The sequence below is a fragment of the Labeo rohita genome, chromosome 23 (genome assembly GCF_022985175.1).
Source record: "Labeo rohita strain BAU-BD-2019 chromosome 23, IGBB_LRoh.1.0, whole genome shotgun sequence".
Classification (NCBI taxonomy): domain Eukaryota; kingdom Metazoa; phylum Chordata; class Actinopteri; order Cypriniformes; family Cyprinidae; genus Labeo; species Labeo rohita.
Genome location: NC_066891.1, coordinates 11,723,861 through 11,741,436, shown reverse-complemented (window position 1 = coordinate 11,741,436; position 17,576 = coordinate 11,723,861). Strand labels below are relative to the sequence as shown.

The following is a 17,576-nucleotide window of genomic DNA, read 5'->3' as shown; positions in this document are numbered from 1 at the left end:
AGCCAGGCCATGCGCTGGTTAAGCCACCTTACCCATGCTGAAGCTGTGGGGACTGACTACTCTGTGCCTGTATGTTTATGAGCATAGCAGGAAGGAGACAGAGGGTGTCCTGCGTTTGTTCCTACCAATACCTGCGCACAGACGTTTACATCCTGTCTCTATTCACACATCAACACAAGCGCGTGGCACCCGAGCCCCTGGCCTGTACCTTGTACTTGCGGAAAGCGGTTTGCACCAGCCGTGCGGCTTCGTAGAGCTCCCTCTGCTCGGGGTCGGACAGCGTGAGCTGGGCTAGCTCTCTCTCCACTTTGCTGTTGGAGGCTCTGAGAAACTCACTCCACTCGGACGGAGCAGGCAAGGTCGGCTTCTCAAACGGGCCCTCACGCATGGGCGAATTACCTGGGCTCAGGCTAGGGTTGGAGGGAGGGGTCAGGGGTTCACTGTATATGGGACTGCTCAAAAAAACAAAACACATACAAACATAGAGGAGTTAGCAGGGTCGAGTTATAAAGCTTGCTTTTCCTTAAAGGAGAACTTCATTTCCAGAACAAATATTTACAGATATTGTACTCACCCCCTTGTCATGCAAGATGTTCATGTCTTTCTTTCTTCAGTCGTAAAGAAATTATGTTTTTTGAGGAAAACATATTAGGATTTCTCTCCATATAATGGAGTTCTGTGGTGCCTACAAGTTTGAACTTCCAAAATGCAGTTTAAATGCAGCTTCAAAGGGTTGTGAACTTCAAAATACCAACCTAGTGTTTACAAAGTGAACGTGCAAAGAAGATCAACATACCCTAACTGTCTTAAACCGGAATACATAGAGAATACACAGCGATAGACAAGACGAGCATTTGAGGTTAAAAGGTATATAAATTATAATTGTTTAGAAAATGACCAATCGTTTCACTAGATAAGACCCGTTTTCCTCTGCTGGGATTGTTTAGAGGCCTTTGAAGCTGCATTTAAACTGCATTTTGGAAGTTCAAAATTGCGGGCACCACTGAAGTCCTGAAATCCTGGAAAGTTTTCCTGAAAAAAACAATTTCTTTATGACTGAAGAAAGAAAGACATGAACATCTTGCATGACAAGGGGGTGAATAAATTATCCCTTAACCACATCATCACCAGGGTGGTACAGCAGGTACTTTGACATTTTTTGGCTGCTGTTAAAAAGTGGATTTTTAAAGTTCAAATCAATACATAAAGACACCTTAATGTTTCTAGATATTCACTATTATAGACAAGAGAAAAACATGTCATGTTGCAAAATTATATATACACTGTTCAAAAGACTTTTTGTTTTTTTTATGTTTTTAAAAGAAGTCTCTCATACTCATCAGGGATGAACGTATTTGATCAAAAACACATAAAAGGTAATATCGTGAATTACTATTGCAATTTGAAATATTTGTATTCTATTTTACTATATTTTAAAGGGGTTATGAACTGAGAAACCAAAATTCCCTTGATTTTTTGACATAAAAGAAGTCATTGTAGGCAGTCTGCCAAAACAGCTTTTGGAATGTTCTACTCTATAATGTAATAGGTAGATAAGCACCGCCTCTGCAGAAGAAGATTGACATCATTGTCTGTTAAGCTCTGCCCACCAATTCACGCATAGCGTTTACCAGAGAAGCGAACGTGCGGGTCTATGCAGAACAATAAAGATGGCTCAAAACAACAGGATGCTTTGCAGTGCCAATCTGTGGAAAAACAGTCTTTGCATTGCCTTACTCCTAATCCCAACTTTAGGAAAGAGTGGATGAACTTTATTTTTAAAGAAGTTCCAGACTGCGTCACTAAGAACTCGGTCCTTTGTTTATCGTGGATTTGTTTACAATTACCCATAGCGTCAGCGACGTAGCGTTCGTTCCCTTATCTCAGGGAACCTAGGTTAAGTCAGTAACCAGAGCGACACAATTCAACGTGGGATTTTCAAAAGATTGAAACTAAAAGACAATGCTGTGCCGACTATATTGGATCCGACAGTGATGTCGCAACAGAAGTGTGAGTAACTGTTTTCTTTACGTGGTCACTATTGCTTTGTCTCTTCTTACAGAAAGTTTGATATGTACTGAGTTATTTATGTATTTTAAACTTAAATCACAGCGGTGTCCATCTATGAGGAATGAGTGTACACTGTTAGCCAATCATAGCAATGGCTGTTTACGCCCCATTCACACAGGGTGTCAGTGTTAACGCTTCATGAAGGGCATGTCTGAAGCCTCGCACTGATTGGCCAGCATCTGCACCGAACAGGATTGGCTAGCGTCTGCATTAGTATATTTGCATAAGGCAACATTTTTTAACTTCTGTCGCGAGCAACGCCAATGATGCGACGCAACAGACCCATAATTCAGTTCGGCAAAGCTTGACGTCACTCCATTCAAAAAAGTAAATGAGAAGCATTAACGCTGACGCCCCATGTGAATGGGGCGTTACTTCCGAGTCTACAATCTGCCAAGCCTATTCAAACAAAGCGTTCTGCTGAGGGGGGTTAAAAGCAGGACAAAAAATACCCTATTACTTCTAAATTATGATGTTTTTTTATGTAAAAATCTTGATAACATTATAAGTGGACCTCAGAGAACAGTACAAAATAAAAAACAAAGGCAGTTCAGGTCCTGGAGCCGGGATTCGAACTCGGGATGCTCGTAATGCAATGCCATTATATGTCGGTGCACTTGTCAGCTGAAGGTGCCGACAAAATCTTATTGTTGAAAACATGAACAGCACTGCTTAATATTTTTGTGAAAATTGTGATACATTTTTTTCTGAGTTCTATAATGAACAGAAAGTTCAACAAAATAATTGAATATATTTATTCAAAGCATTTTTTAAAATTGTTCTTATTCTCATTCTTTACTTATTAGAATTTAAGTGATTTATATAATTTCAATTATATATTTTATATACACACACACACACACACATATAATACCTCAAGTGGATGATGCTGGGCAGGTGTTCCAAGTCTCCCAGGTAACTGGCTAGCCAGCTCATGGTGTTGGTGAGCCCACTGTTGTCCAGAGGAACAGACTCCACGGTTGGAAAATGTTCCCGCTTGATACGGTCTGGAGTGGCCTCAATGATATGCTCGGCCAGGCTCATCATATTCGCCTGCGAGGCGCACAAACACATGCATTCAGTGTTACACAAGCACAGACTTTATAGTGTGACAAAATGCAGCACACATACACTTGCTAACCCGCCAGATCAATCAAGCGCCGGGGTGTTTACTTTGGAGGAACACGCTGCTACAGCCCCTCTATCCCCATAGAGTGACAGAGATAAATGGGGCTGGACTAACTCCTGGCGATGGGAGCAAATCAATGGCAGAAGTGTATTATGTGGTGACGAAGGTCTGGGGAAAGAGTGGAGCGACCGCCGCTCTCTAGCGCTGATTTCATATGTCAGCAGGACGGATGGTGCTCTATATCTCTCTTGGCCTTTCTACGCTTGTAGCTGTGTTTGTTTGCAGTCTATTTGACAAATGTATCAGTGCAGGTGTAAATGAGGCTGGCTGACTGTGAGTGAGTGCCACCGTTTGAGTTTGTTTACATGCACTTTTCTCACCTGCAGGTCCTCCATGTGCGAGAGGCAGTCCTGGTTTTCTAGGTCCTCCTTGTAAGAAAGTATCTCAGTGTCTACCATCTCTCTCTCCACCATTCCCAGCATGCTGAGGGGCTCGCCACGCTGTCGCAATCGGCTGGCCAACTTCTCCTTTCCTATGCTGCTGATACTCCCCTTCCTGAGCATTTCTCTAGTGCCCCATTTATGCCCTCCGCGGTAAGACGCCATCTTGGCTTGCGGGATGCCCACTGTCCCTAAACCCTCCTCAGAGATGCTCTTATCTGGGCTGGATGGGGTGGAAGAAAGAGTCTTAGGGCTGGTTGACAGTTTATGTGTCTGCTGCTCCATGTTCAAGGGAACCGACATGGGCTTATCCAGCTGTGCTTGCACAAGCTCGGGGTTGGGCTTGTGTTTTTTGGCGAGCGGGAGGTCCCGCTGACACTCGTTGCTGTAGTAGCTGGAGGGCTCTGATCTCGGTCTTCTCAAATCTAGGCACGAAAGAGAAAGAGAGAGTGAGTTGCACTGAGAGAGGAGGATGGATATGATATTTCCATTACATTTGCTCCGTCTCTGAGGTGCTATTAGTGATAATCTAAAAAAATAAGACAGCTGGAATTAGATTGTGCAGCAAGTACTGCTCATTGAAGCGATTGTAATAAGGTATTACATTAAGCAAGCAAATCTGCTATAATCTTTTTAGTAGAGCAAGTTCATCTGTTTTCTAAATAGTGCAGCTTTTCCAGTAATGAGCTACAAGCAGCAGTTTTTCAGCAAGTAGTCTTTACAACTTAGTGAGCTCTCCTAAAATATCTGTCTCATATGCAAGGCTGGAAAGTCTGATTTATTTTAGTGAAATAGTTCACTCAGATGGTGCGTAAATGAACCGGTTCAAAATGATGTGCAGACGTCCCTGGCATTTCTCATCTTTTCTTACTTCAAAGTATTTGGTTAAACAATTCCAATATATCTTTTTGTTTCCCAAAAGTAATTTTATCTGTTAAAGTTTAATGTTGTCAGCCTCCTCAACATTCATTAATTCTCAGCAAAAACATTTATAACGTCACAGAAGACTTCAAATAAATGCTTGAACTTTCTGTTCAAAAAAGTGCAGCATGATTTCTAAAGAAATATTCTAAAGAAAAGCAGCAAAACGGTTTGGAAAATTTGTAATATAAAAATGTTTCTTGAGTACCAAATCAAACATATTTGAATTAGTTATTTTAAACTGTAATATTTCACAATACTGATGTTTTACTGTATATTTGAGCAAATAAATGCAGCATTTATGAGCATATGATACTTCTTTCAAAAGCAATAAAAAATCTTACAAACACCAAACTTTCGAACAGTAGCGTATATATAATATACATAGAAAATGCGTATGTGTATGATTGCATACAGCTGAAGTCTTATTTTTTAAGGGGTGTAAACTTTTCAACAGAATGAAGATGTGTTGCCTAAATATCCAAAGAATTTGTGGGACCTGAAGGACTTTTCTGAAGAACAGCGGGCAGTTTTCACTGTTCAGGACAAACAAGGTACTCATGAACAACTATCAGTAAACAAAAAACCCAGCTGTGAATCATTCAGGTAACAACACAGTACTAAGAATCAAGCGTATGTAAACTTATGAATGGGGTCATTTTTATAAATTCAACTATTATTTTCTCTTGTGGGCTATATGTAAACGTCTTTTATGTGAAATATCTTGTTCAGGTCAGTAATAAATAAAAAATAACATTCATTTAGTATGATCCCTATTATTTTGTGTAATCATTTACTCACCCTCATGTTGTTCTAAACCTGTATGAGCTGACGGTAGCCATTGACTTCTACAGTATTTTGTTGTCAATGGCTACCGTCAACTGTTTGGTTACAAGCATCCTTCAAAATATCTTCTTTTGTGCTCAACAGAAGAAAGAACATGAAACAACTTGAAGGTAAGTAAATGATGACAGAATCATCTTTATAAATAGTTTTCATGCATTTAACAACTTTTTGTTAGCAGCTTGCAGAGTAACTAACTACTTTAAAGATTCTCACCAGGGTTCTGGTTGGTGCAAGGGGTTGTAGTAGCAGTGGCTGTACCAGTGTTCTGCCCGCTGGGGGCTACCATACTGTCACTGCCCCAGCTGACCATCCAGCTGTTGGAGGTGGGAATATCAGGGTTGGGAGAGAAAGACATGCTAGAGTTTGGGGGTAAGGAGGATGAGGTCTGCTGCTGCTGCTGTTCCTCCCTCTGGAGCTGCTCCAGACACTCCGCCAGCTTGGTGTGGCCACGGGAGCGAGCGATGGAGAGGGGCAGGCGCCCTAGAGAGTCCGGGATGGCCAGCGCTCTCCGGTCCCACTTATACAAGACCACTGCTGCTTCTAGGTGACCCAGTGCACAAGCCCACATCTACAACAAAGAAACAGAGGAAAAATGGATGTGAGATAAGGAAAAAATGTACAGCTGAGTTGCCAAATGTACTAAGTTTCATGAAGAACATACCAGCGGAGTGCAAGAGAAGTGATCCACGTTGAGAGGGTCCACCTCAAGTTCCAGATCAATGCTGTCTGCATGCTTCGTGCTGGATAAGACAACAAATACCATTTCTCATGGTTAGCAATGACAGGGGAAATAACACAAAATCAACTAAAACATATTTACACATGTAGACAGATCTAAGTGCTCTTAAGCAGTTTTGAGGAAAGTTCCTTTTAAAAGTAATGCATTACAATATTGCAATATAACAATATATTCATACAAAATGCACGTTATTTTTTATTTAGTCCTGACCTATGTAAGATATTTCACATGAAAGATGTTTACATACAGTTCACAAGAGAAAATACCTGAATAATCCACAGCTGTTTTTTTTTATTTAGTGAAAGTTGTTCATGAGTCCCTTGTTTGTCCTGAACAGTTAAATTGCCTGTTGTGCTTTAGAAAAATCCTTCAGGTCCCACAAATCCGTTGGTTTTTCAGCATTTTTGTGTATTTGAACCTTTTCCAAAATGACTGTGTGATTTTGAGATCCATTTTTTAACACTGAGGGTCTCATATGCAATTATTACAGAAGGTTCAAAGGAAAAGGAAAAACGATGCATTAAGAGCCAGGGGTATAAACTTTTGAACAGAATGAAGATGTCTAAATTTTTTTTTTTTCATTTAGTTCTGCCCTTCAGACGCAACAGAAGATACTTACGTGTTTCCCTGAAAACAAAATAGGTTACATTTACTCTTTAAATCTTTAAATTCAAAAAGTTTTCACCCCCTGGCTCTTAATGCATTGTTTTTCCTTCTGGAGCATCAGTGAGCATTTGAACTTTCTGTAATAGTTGCATACTGTATGAGTACATCAGTTGTCCTCAGTGTGAAAAGATGGATCTCAAAATCATACAGTCATTGTTGGAATGGGTTCAAATACACAAAATGCTGAAAAAAACAAAACAAAACATTTGTGGGATCTAAAGGATTTTTCTACAGAACAGCAGTGGTTTAATTGTTGACCCTGTTATTTTGGTAAAATAATTAACATTTTGCAGATTTTGCAAGGTGTATGTAAACTTTTGACTTCAACTGTATTTTCTTGTAAAATTAAAAAGTAATCCATTACTTTACTAGTTACTTAAAAAAAAGTGATCTGATTACGTAACTTGCATTACTTATAATGCGTTACCCCCAACACTGATCGTAACTCACCGCCATTTGATGAGAGTCTGGATGAGGGTGGCGTAGCCTTGGCCTGCAGCAAGGTGTAGCAAGGTCATGCCCCGGAAGGTCTTGGAGTGAATCAGATGTTTAGATTTGGCCCAGCAGGCCCTGTTCATCATCTTCTCACAAACAACCACCACACGACTCTCAAAAGAGCTTCCTGCCTGTCCCGAGATACACTGCAGAAGAAAATAGAGTGCCTGACATCTTTACAAACTCAAGGAACTGTCACAATCCACTGCTTTCTGCAATAGTCATTATGGCTCAGACTGAAAGCTATAATTCACAAGTAGAAAAGCTGCAGTGATATACAATTTCTGAAGTTTTTACTGAATTGGTTCAACTGGCTCACAAAAGCAGTGTTAAAGGAGAAGTCCACTTCTAAGATTCACATATAATGTACCCCCTTGTCATCCAAGATGTTCATGTCTTTCTTTCTTTTTGAGGAAAACATTTCAGGATTTTTCTCCATATAATGGACTGCTATGATGCCCCGATTTTGAACTTCCAAAATGCAGCTTAAATGCAGCTTCAAATGATCCCAAATGCGGTTGTAAATGATCCCAGCCAAGGAAGAAGCGTCTTATCTAGCGAAACGATTGGTTATTTTCATAAAATTAATACAATTTAAGTACTTTTTAATCTCAAACACTCGTCTTGTCTCGCTCTGCCTGAACTCTGTGTACTCTGGTTTAAGACAGTTAGGGTATTTTTTTCCCTCAACTTCAAAAATTACTTCAGAATCATCCTACATTGCTGCAGAAGTACAGACACAGTCTTTGCAAAGTAAACATGCAAACAGGATCAAACACCCTTAACGAAAAAGGTAAAACAGCAATATAGGATGATCTTGAAGTTGAGGGACAACATGAGATAGGAGTTTTTCGACATACCCTAACTGTTATGAACCAGAAAAAAAACAGTCCAGGCAGAGTAAGACAAGACGAGCGTTTGACATTAAAAAGTGTATAAATTGTATTATTTTTATGAAAATAACTGATCGTTTCACTAGATAAGACCCTTCTTCCTCGGCTTGGATCATTTACAACTGTATTTGGGATCATTTGAAGCCGCATTTAAACTGCCTTTTGGAAGTTCAAAATCGGGGCACCATTGAAGTCCACTATATGGAGAAAAATGCTGATATGTTTTCCTCAAATAACAATTTCTTTACGAGTGAAGAACGAAAGACATGAACATCTTGGATGACAAGGGGGTGAGTACATTATATGTGAATCGTTGTTTTGAAAGTGGAGTTCTCCTTTAATAAACACCATGTCATTAAAGGGATAGTTCACTCAAAAATGAAAATTCTGTCATTAATTATACACCCTCATGTTGCTCCAAACCCGTAAAACCCGTAAGATGAACAAAGGTCTTATGGGTTTGGAACAACATGAGGGTGGGTAATTAATGACAGAATTTTCATTTTTGGGTGAACTATCCCTTTAAAATATGACAGACATACTTGTTGCTGTTTTAAATACATTCTAATCTCACACATAACAATTACTGATGTGCTGCTATACCTGAGACTGGCTATTAGCACCTCCATTTCCTCCTCCTCCTCCTCCTCCACCTCCCCCTCCAGTCCCTGCTGTTCCTCCACTGCCCTGCTGTTGCTGACCGGCCATCTCAGCCATCCTGCGCTCCATCTGTTCCAGCCGCTCCAGGATGGACATTCTGAACTGGTTATCTGCAGAGGAACATTAATATCAGTTTAATTACAGCAGTTCACAAAACTTGGGTTCCAACTTTAGTTTAGCACCCAAGTAAAAGATGCAAATTAGCTAGAGCAGTTACTGACTGTACAATTCAAAGAAAACGGATGCTGTAAATTACACTATATCTCAGCGAGGTCTGAAATAAATTCTTCTTTGGTTTAGCTCACATCCCCAAGCAAAATTCTATATTGGATGTTTAATTAAACTCAGTCATTACCCTTATGGTATCCAATCAAGACTCAGAGTCTGATGTTATCAATCACCATTTCCGTAATTGCAGTCATTATTATAAATTAATGGAATCAGTAATGAGGCACATCAACACATTCAGCTTCAGAAACACAGCAGTGAACATGCACATACAGTCAATTATTTCGCATTTATATTTCATAACTACATTTTTACATTTTCCGCCAGCGCAAAACCAGCATGCCCAGGGAATTCCTATATGGTTGTTAGGGTGCAGGATGAGTTAAAAACTTACAAAGTTACTTTGTAACCCAATCCAGACAGACTGAACACACTAAACATATGGCCATGTGATCTGTCAATCAGAGATGCAGATATAAGTAATGGGACTAGCACAGGTGAGCTATAGCACCGGTACTCACAACTGTATGTGCCTCGCACTGATAAGCCTGTTTCTGTGGCAACCTGCTGCTGCATGGTAACCAAGCGACAGGGGCATGCTGGGCTGTGGTTTGCTCTAGTGTCAGTTTATTGATGAACGGAAAGGCACATTGAGAGACGGCAAAAGTGCAAGAAGGCACAAATCAAATCTGTAATGCCTGTGTTAACATACTAGTACGTAACATTTGTGTCTTTTGCACTATAAATATACATTTGTTTAATCCAGAGGGCCATGAAAGCAGGCAGATATTGTTTGGATGCCTGGTGAAAATGTCAGGAGTGGCGTTCAGAGGTCATGTACATAAAATGACACTGTTTGACAACTCAGTAAGAGTCTGGCTGCCAAAAAGACACCAGTTAGCCTATTGACAGCAATAGGTCATGGAGTATTACACTCAACATTAAATTCAAGCAACATGTGGCCTAGAGTCAACCAGCCTGACTGAGTCTGTTCACACCAGTGATCCTATTGTTAAAACTATTTTAAAAAGATGAAATAAAATAAAACATACATATTAGATTAAAAATAAAAATTATATGAAAATGAGAAATGTTGACTAGGCAACTTACTGAAATAAGTTTAGGTACTAAATTCACTAAAACATAAACGAAAGAAATTAACGCTAAATAGAATATATATATCGTTTCCTTCGAGGAAGCAATGGAGGTGGTGCCTCCTCAAAATACTGGATGAAAAAAACATTCGTAGTACAAAAATAAAACAACGGCAATATTACAAAATATAACATTAAAAAGTATATAAATCACTTGCTTCTCTAAACAAACATCTTTCAACAGCGGTAAAGTTGCAGCAGGAATTTGCGTCTCTCTCACCTCCCCTGAGCCCACTGAGTTTTAACAGACCCCCTAAAGCGTGCCGTGAGTTTGGTGGAGGGTAATTGAGAATGAATGGGGGAAAGTCACATGAGAGGAGGCAATGCCTCCTTCGCAGTATGATTGGATATGACTGTGATTGGTTCATGAGATAAATCCTGCCTCTTGTTTTCATGCTCGTTCCACGTTCACAAATCAGTCTGAATAAACAATATAGGGCCAGTTTTACTAAACAGGGCAAATTAGAGCAAGAGCATGATTCCAAAACAGTGCTGATGGGTGTGGAAATTTCTGCGGGTTGATTTACTAACAACGCGCAAATCAAAGAACACAGAGGCAAAATCTCATTTACATATCGACCAACACAATATACCAAGCGCAGTGCAAATTAGCGTAGTCGCAAATAAAGAATAAAGAAATAAAGCCACGGTACGTTGAAAAAAACCGTAGGCCAAAAAAACAAGGGTTGCAAGAGGTTTTGATAGACCTGGTATTGCGTGACTCCTAGTTGAGGGTTCCAAATCATCTTTTATTTCCTGAAGCAAATTAAAAATAACATGGCTTGGCAAACGATATGTTTGGATAATGTGTTCTTCTGGAATTTCAAATAAATTACTATGTGTGGAAAAAATCCTCTCCCTTGTACCTCCTCCTAGCAACAATTGCAGCCATTTCAAGTGCAAAACAGTTTAAGACATGCTTTTTTTCCGCAAATATGCTCCTCCCATAAATTTTGCATCTGAAAGGGAAGGTCAGGTGCAAATATAACTAAGTCTTTTCAGCGCTTATTCGTCACTGTGCGTCTTTAGTAAATCCTTTAGTATTTTAATGCCAAAAGACGGTTTGCGCTAGGCCCATAATTGTATTAATGGGAAGACTAATTTAAAAAAGTAAATAAACAACTCACACAGTTGGATATAACCACTTTGCTACATCCAAATAAGACGTATAATGGCCTGAAAATATGATCTGTGGAAGTTTTCAGTGAGTAATTAGCTTGGTGAAATTTAAAGTAAATCTCTGCGTCTGTGACCAGTATATACAGAGCTTTGATGACTGATGATCTGAAAAATTTAAAAATAGTTAAAGGTTCATTATTAAAAATAATAGCTGAACATAAGTTCACAAATAAAATACACTGTTTAATTTGTTACTGCCTTGAGTTATTATTTTGAAATAAATGTAAAATGCTCAAAAACTTGATGAGATTCATACTTGGCTTTAATAAATAAAATATTGATTACATTGTTAATGTTTTTTCCTGATAGTGTAAATAATGTTTATTTAAGAAAATGTGACTGGGACATGCATTTACATTTTGATTTTGTATTGATCAAGGTCAAAAGAACCTATGCAAAACCCACCATGACTCTAGGAGTGTTGACAAAAATCTGCAGGACGAGTTATTATTGAGATTTTTCAAACCTCCTAAACCAGCCTCAAAGCTTTAACAACTACCATTATTAAACCTTGATGGGTGAGAACTTATTATTTTTCATATAAACTATGACTTATTGAATCAGTGGGCTTCAGCCCGCCTGCACTCAGCATTAAAACTTTATTCAGATGCCAAGCCAGAGAGAGAGAAAAAGAGAGAGACAGAAGGAAAGTAAGCTACCTAGAGACTAAAGATGCCAAGAGAGCGGCTGTGTGGCAGCGCCAGTTAGCAGCAGCATTGACATGTCTTTGTTCAGACACAGTGCTGCAGTCTGCTGCAGTGCAGATGATGTCATCTCCACCTGCTGCCGCCAGTGTGCTCAAAATGCCACACACGTACACTGCAGAGGGAGAGGGGGTTAGGGGGAGGGGCCACATTGCAGGAGGCGGAGAAAAGGAAGGGACCACCAGTCAGAGCTGAAGCAACACGGTGACACGTGCAACACCTTCCCATTTCTTTATAAACTACACATGTGGCAGCCTATTGGCACTGAGAGCAGATATCTAATGATGTGACTATCAAACATGGCAATATTTTTAAATTGAATAATTTCCCTTTTCTGTTCCTGAGCTACTACCACGCACTACTTCCTTTAACAATGACCATAAAGTATAAACTGGTTATAGGAAGAATTAGAGCAACGCGATAATGATTAAACTGATTATACTGTAGATGATTATGCTTAATCAAGAAGCAGAAATCATGACCACAGTTAAAATATGATTAATTATGCAGCACTTGGAAGGATTATTAAAAACTTGATTATGTTTAAAAATTTACATGAGGAACGGGACCAAAGAAAAAATTAGATAACTAAACTGCACAGAACTGCTGCACTCAAACCCAAAAGTGTGGCTATGAACTGTTTAAAGGATTAGGTCACTTCCAGAATAAAAATTTCCTGATAATTTACTTACTCCTATGCCATCCAAGATGTTCATCTTTCTTTCTTCAGTCGGAAAGAAATTAAGGTTTTTGAGGAAAACACTCCAGGATTTGTCTCTATATAGTGGACTTCAATGGGAGCCAACAGGTTCAAATTGCATTTTCAATGCAGCTGCAAAGGGCTCTACACAATTCCAGCGGAGGAATAAGGGTCTCATCTAGTCAAACGATTGGTCATTTCCTAAAAAAAATACAAATTTATATACTTTTAACTACAAAATGCTCATCTTGCACTAGCTCTGCAATGCACGTCTATGACTTCACACATTACGTAATTACGTTGAAAAGGTCACGCGTGGTTAGTTCTTCACCTGTGTACTTTGGTTCAAAAAGGTAGGGTAGGGCAAAAAACCTGTAATGTTTTCCTTAAAAAACCTTAATTTCTTCTCAACTGAAGAAAGACATGAATATCTTGGATGACATGGGGGTGAGTAAATTTTCAGAATTTTTTTTTATTCTCGAAGTGACCTAATCCTTTAAATCATCTGAATTCTGCCAGAAGTACTGATTTTTTCCCCCTAATAATAGGTAAGAACAGTATGTTGTTTCAAAAAAGCCTATATTTCAAAACATATTGTTTACTGTGCATTATAGTGTGTTTTCTGCTGGGTTCAGCATGTGCCAGATGGCCAATATAATACAGAAACTCTACTTTCAGCATCATGTCTGAGATACTTCTAAGTGTGAATACTGTAAACTATTAAGGTGCCAAAATGAATATGTGCTACTCACAGTATGTGTGCAACAGGCCTAAGACAATGTCACCATGTCTGTCTCTCCAGAGACTGCCTTCTTGTGTGAGCTGCCTCCAACATTGCCTCCAGCTCCTGTTTAAGCTTTTCAAAATCTGCTTCTGCCTCAATCCAGCCACCAACCACAACCTTTTCTGCTCTTAGAATGACTCATGGGCACTGAGTCACGTTCATGGACGTCAGGCATACGCTGTGTATGAGAACTGAGAGATCCTGGGGAGTAATGGCTGAGAAAGAGGGAAAGCTGATAGACAGCTCAATGAGAGGAGAACTTCATTAAGGGTCTATTCACTATTTATTCCTGTGGGAGACTTGATGAGTCAGGAGCTGAAGACTCTGAGTGTGTGTTTATTTTCAGCTCAGGAACTGCTTCTATATCTTTAAGGATTCTGTCTATAGAGTTACATATACACAAACAAACACACGATACACACCTGGAATTGTCACAGAGATATATTAATGCTCTGTCTTTCACCAAAATAGGCTAGCGGAGTCTCACTTTGTCTACTTCACTCTTCCTTGCATCTTATAATGCTGAGTGTGTTGTTATGGGAGCAAACACCTGGACCGCACTCATCTGTTGCAATAAAGAACTGCAATAATGTACTGCATTAATAGATAATTCTGTGCAAGTGGATATAAGTGCTATGTGGGCGTAACTGTTATCATCTTTCTGTTATGCTTACAGCATGCACTTAAATGCGATTATACATAATGCTTGCTTTCATATATACATATAAACAAACTGTATACTGCACAATACCATGTTTTTAGAACAGTATATGCATACAGTACCCATTACTCAATGTTAAACATTTCAAACAGTAGTTTGGATCAATTTTGTCACTGTGTGTTCTGTTCTGTACTGCACATTTTGGCAAACATATGCAGTAGATAATTTAAGTATTCAATGCATACAGAAAACTGTATGTTGCAGGCTCATAGAGCAGTATGCTAGCTTGCTGCTATTCTTAACTATTCATCCATCACAAAATTCCATGCATGGCCATCAGGTGGTGGATAATACCCCAGCTCTCCAGAATGATGGTGTTCTGGAGAACCCCCTTCCTGAGTTAAGCTCTGCTGGTTGACGTAGGCTGGTATTTAGTAGAGGAGAGGGGGAGTGACGCTGGCAGAGGCTCTCCCAGCTGAGACCACCATCTGCATTCACCCTCTCATCTCAAGAACAGTGGACATGAATATACAGTAGCATCATTCACTTCATGAGGATAAACTATCAACTAGGGTAGTGGATCATTTCCAGTACTGCTCTGTCACGTCACACATTACCAGCCTATAATGTAAGTAATGACAATGTTAAACAGAGGGCTAATAGAACAATAATATTCGGAATAAAAGAAAGACTGATTTTTTTTTATATATTATTAGAAAGACAAAAACATAAAATCTCTACTGAAAATGAACAACAGACAAATGCAACAGTTGATTGCATTAGTGTGAGGATCACTAACAATTAACTCTTAAAAGACATGAAGGTTTCTATTCATACTAATGCATCATACCTAAAATTATACAGATATTACAGATTTTTATAATATTAAAAATACTTTTTATGACATCCCTAGTAAAAAAGTAATACATTTAAAATACATTTATATTTATACTAAATATAGTTCAAATCTATTAACATATTCACTGACATATCACTTGAAACTTACTGATATAAAAATTGTAATTAAACTTTACTTGTACACAATACACTTTTCTGAATATTAAAGTAGTAGTTCACTTCCAGAACAAAAATTTACAGATAACGTACTCACTCCCTTGTCATCCAATATGTTCATGTCTTTCTTTTTTCAGTCGTAATGAAATTATGTTTTTTGAGGAAAACATTTCAGGAATTATCTCCATATAGTGGAGTTTTATGGTGCCCACGAGTTTGAACTCCAAAATGTAGTTTCAGTGCAGCTTCAAAGAGCTCTAAATGATCCCAGCCGAGGAATATCTAGCGAAACCATCAGCCATTTTCTAAAAAATGGACAGTTTCACTCCCGTCCCATTTTCTCCTCAAACTTCCAAATCATCCTACATCGCTGCAGATATACTCACCCAGTGTTTACAAAGTGAACGTGCAAAAAAGGTCAAACGCTCTTTCAAAAAAGGTAAAACAGCGATGTAGGATGATTTTGAAGTTGGAGGAGAAAATGAGATGGGAGTTTTTACATATACTACAAATTACTCAACTCTCTTGAATGGGACTGCACAGAGCAGAGCTAGACAGAGCTAGACAAGATGAGCATTTGAGGTTAAAAAGTATATAAACTGTCATTTTTTTTTAGAAAATGACATCATTTCGTTAGATAAGAACCTTATTCCTTGGCTGGGATTGTTTAGAGCCCTTGAAGCAGCATTGAAGCTGCATTTTGGAAGTTCAAACTCACGGGCACCATAGAAGTCTATTAAAGTCTACAAAAAACATATTTCTTCACGACTGAAGAAAGAAAGACATTAAAAACGACATTAAAGACATTAATATCTTGGATGACAGAGGGTTAGTACATTATCTGTAAACTGTTGTTCTGGAAGTGAATTCCTTTCTTCTAATGTGTTTTAATGTCACTGTTGATGAAGGTTGTATGATTTTTGAATAACAGCGGTCTTTAAATGCAAGATAAAAAAGTGTACCTTAAGTAAACTTCCAATAGCTCCACTTTTTAGCACAAACAAACATACTTCAGTATATTTTTAGTTGGACTTCAGCACTACTTTCGCACAATTAAAATGTGTTAAGTACAAACTTAGTTGTTCCAATTTAGCAGACTTTAAGTATACCAATTTAGTATACTATTTTTATTAAGTACATAAATATGTAAATGTATACTTAGCATAAAATAAATGCATTTAAAATTAATTTCATTATATTTATTTTTTTTACTAGTGATGTCATAATGAGGTTAAAAAGTTGAAATGATCACATATTAAGTCTAAATTATGAGATAAAAGTCATAATGGCATAAAAAGTTGAAATTATGACATAAAAAGTAAAAAATATAAGATACTAAGTCATACTATGACATAAGCCATAGTTATTGCAAAAGCAATAAAAAGTATTTCTTTTTTAAACTTCGTCATGAAGACTTTTCAGCTCATAATTTTCACTTTTTATGATTTACCATTTCCATAATTTTGCTACCGAGTGATTTCAGAGTGCGATCTCTTTTACATGTGATCAGAGAAAACCTGCAAATGGACTGGAGTGATTATAGAAATCTTTCTCAAATGAGAAAACATATTCATCACAACAAGCATGAATCCTGCAGGTGCATTTGCAGTGCAAATGTTTAAATGTCCATTCCTTATTTAACAAATTACTCAACTGAAAAGTGTAGATTTCAAAATGATCAAACAACTCTACTTTCAACACTGAGAAGAGTCTATTTAAAGATTCGACATACCAGCCTTGGCGGACATTGTAGCTCACTGATTGTGGTAAATTAAACTGAAAACCCTTCCATCTGAACAGTATGTATATTTCTGCCAGAAGGACACATTCATACTTTAACATGCTGTAGTAAGAAGTGCACATTCTAAGCATAAGGAAAAATAATATGCTTATCCATAATTATTTTTTTAGTGTTGATAAACAGTACCAATAATGTTCTATTTAAATATGTCAGAAACATGAGCACATTTCTACATTTCGTCAATGTCTGTTGCTGGAATATTACTACAGGCAGCAGCACTATTTCCCACCACTGAGGCCTCTGCAAGTTTCCTGTCCCACAACAGGAATGCTTACACAGAACAAGTCTCTTTCAGTCTAGACTTCAAAAGTGCCGTGAGCAAGGACTGGCTGTCACTGCTGCAAAGATCTATGCTATCACTGCACACACACAAAACAAACTTCCCAGGTGTTACAACAAGAATGGAGTGTTTAAAACACTGGTTGAGTTCCTCTGCCCTGATTTTGAGATCTGAACTTTCAGCTCCAACTGACCTGCTGTTTAAGAAAGCTC

At 38.4% G+C, this 17,576-nt stretch overlaps 1 protein-coding gene across 1 annotated transcript in view; it reads right to left on the bottom strand.

Annotated features, from left to right (window-relative positions):
- The window catches only part of camta1a (calmodulin binding transcription activator 1a), a 409,862-nt gene that overhangs the window by 9,815 nt on the left and 382,471 nt on the right, over positions 1-17,576 (bottom strand). The window contains 7 exon segments of the mRNA XM_051096020.1: positions 209-452; positions 2,945-3,123; positions 3,580-4,064; positions 5,620-5,974; positions 6,068-6,146; positions 7,262-7,452; positions 8,803-8,969. Of these exon segments, the coding sequence (XP_050951977.1) occupies positions 209-452; positions 2,945-3,123; positions 3,580-4,064; positions 5,620-5,974; positions 6,068-6,146; positions 7,262-7,452; positions 8,803-8,969 (1,700 nt within the window).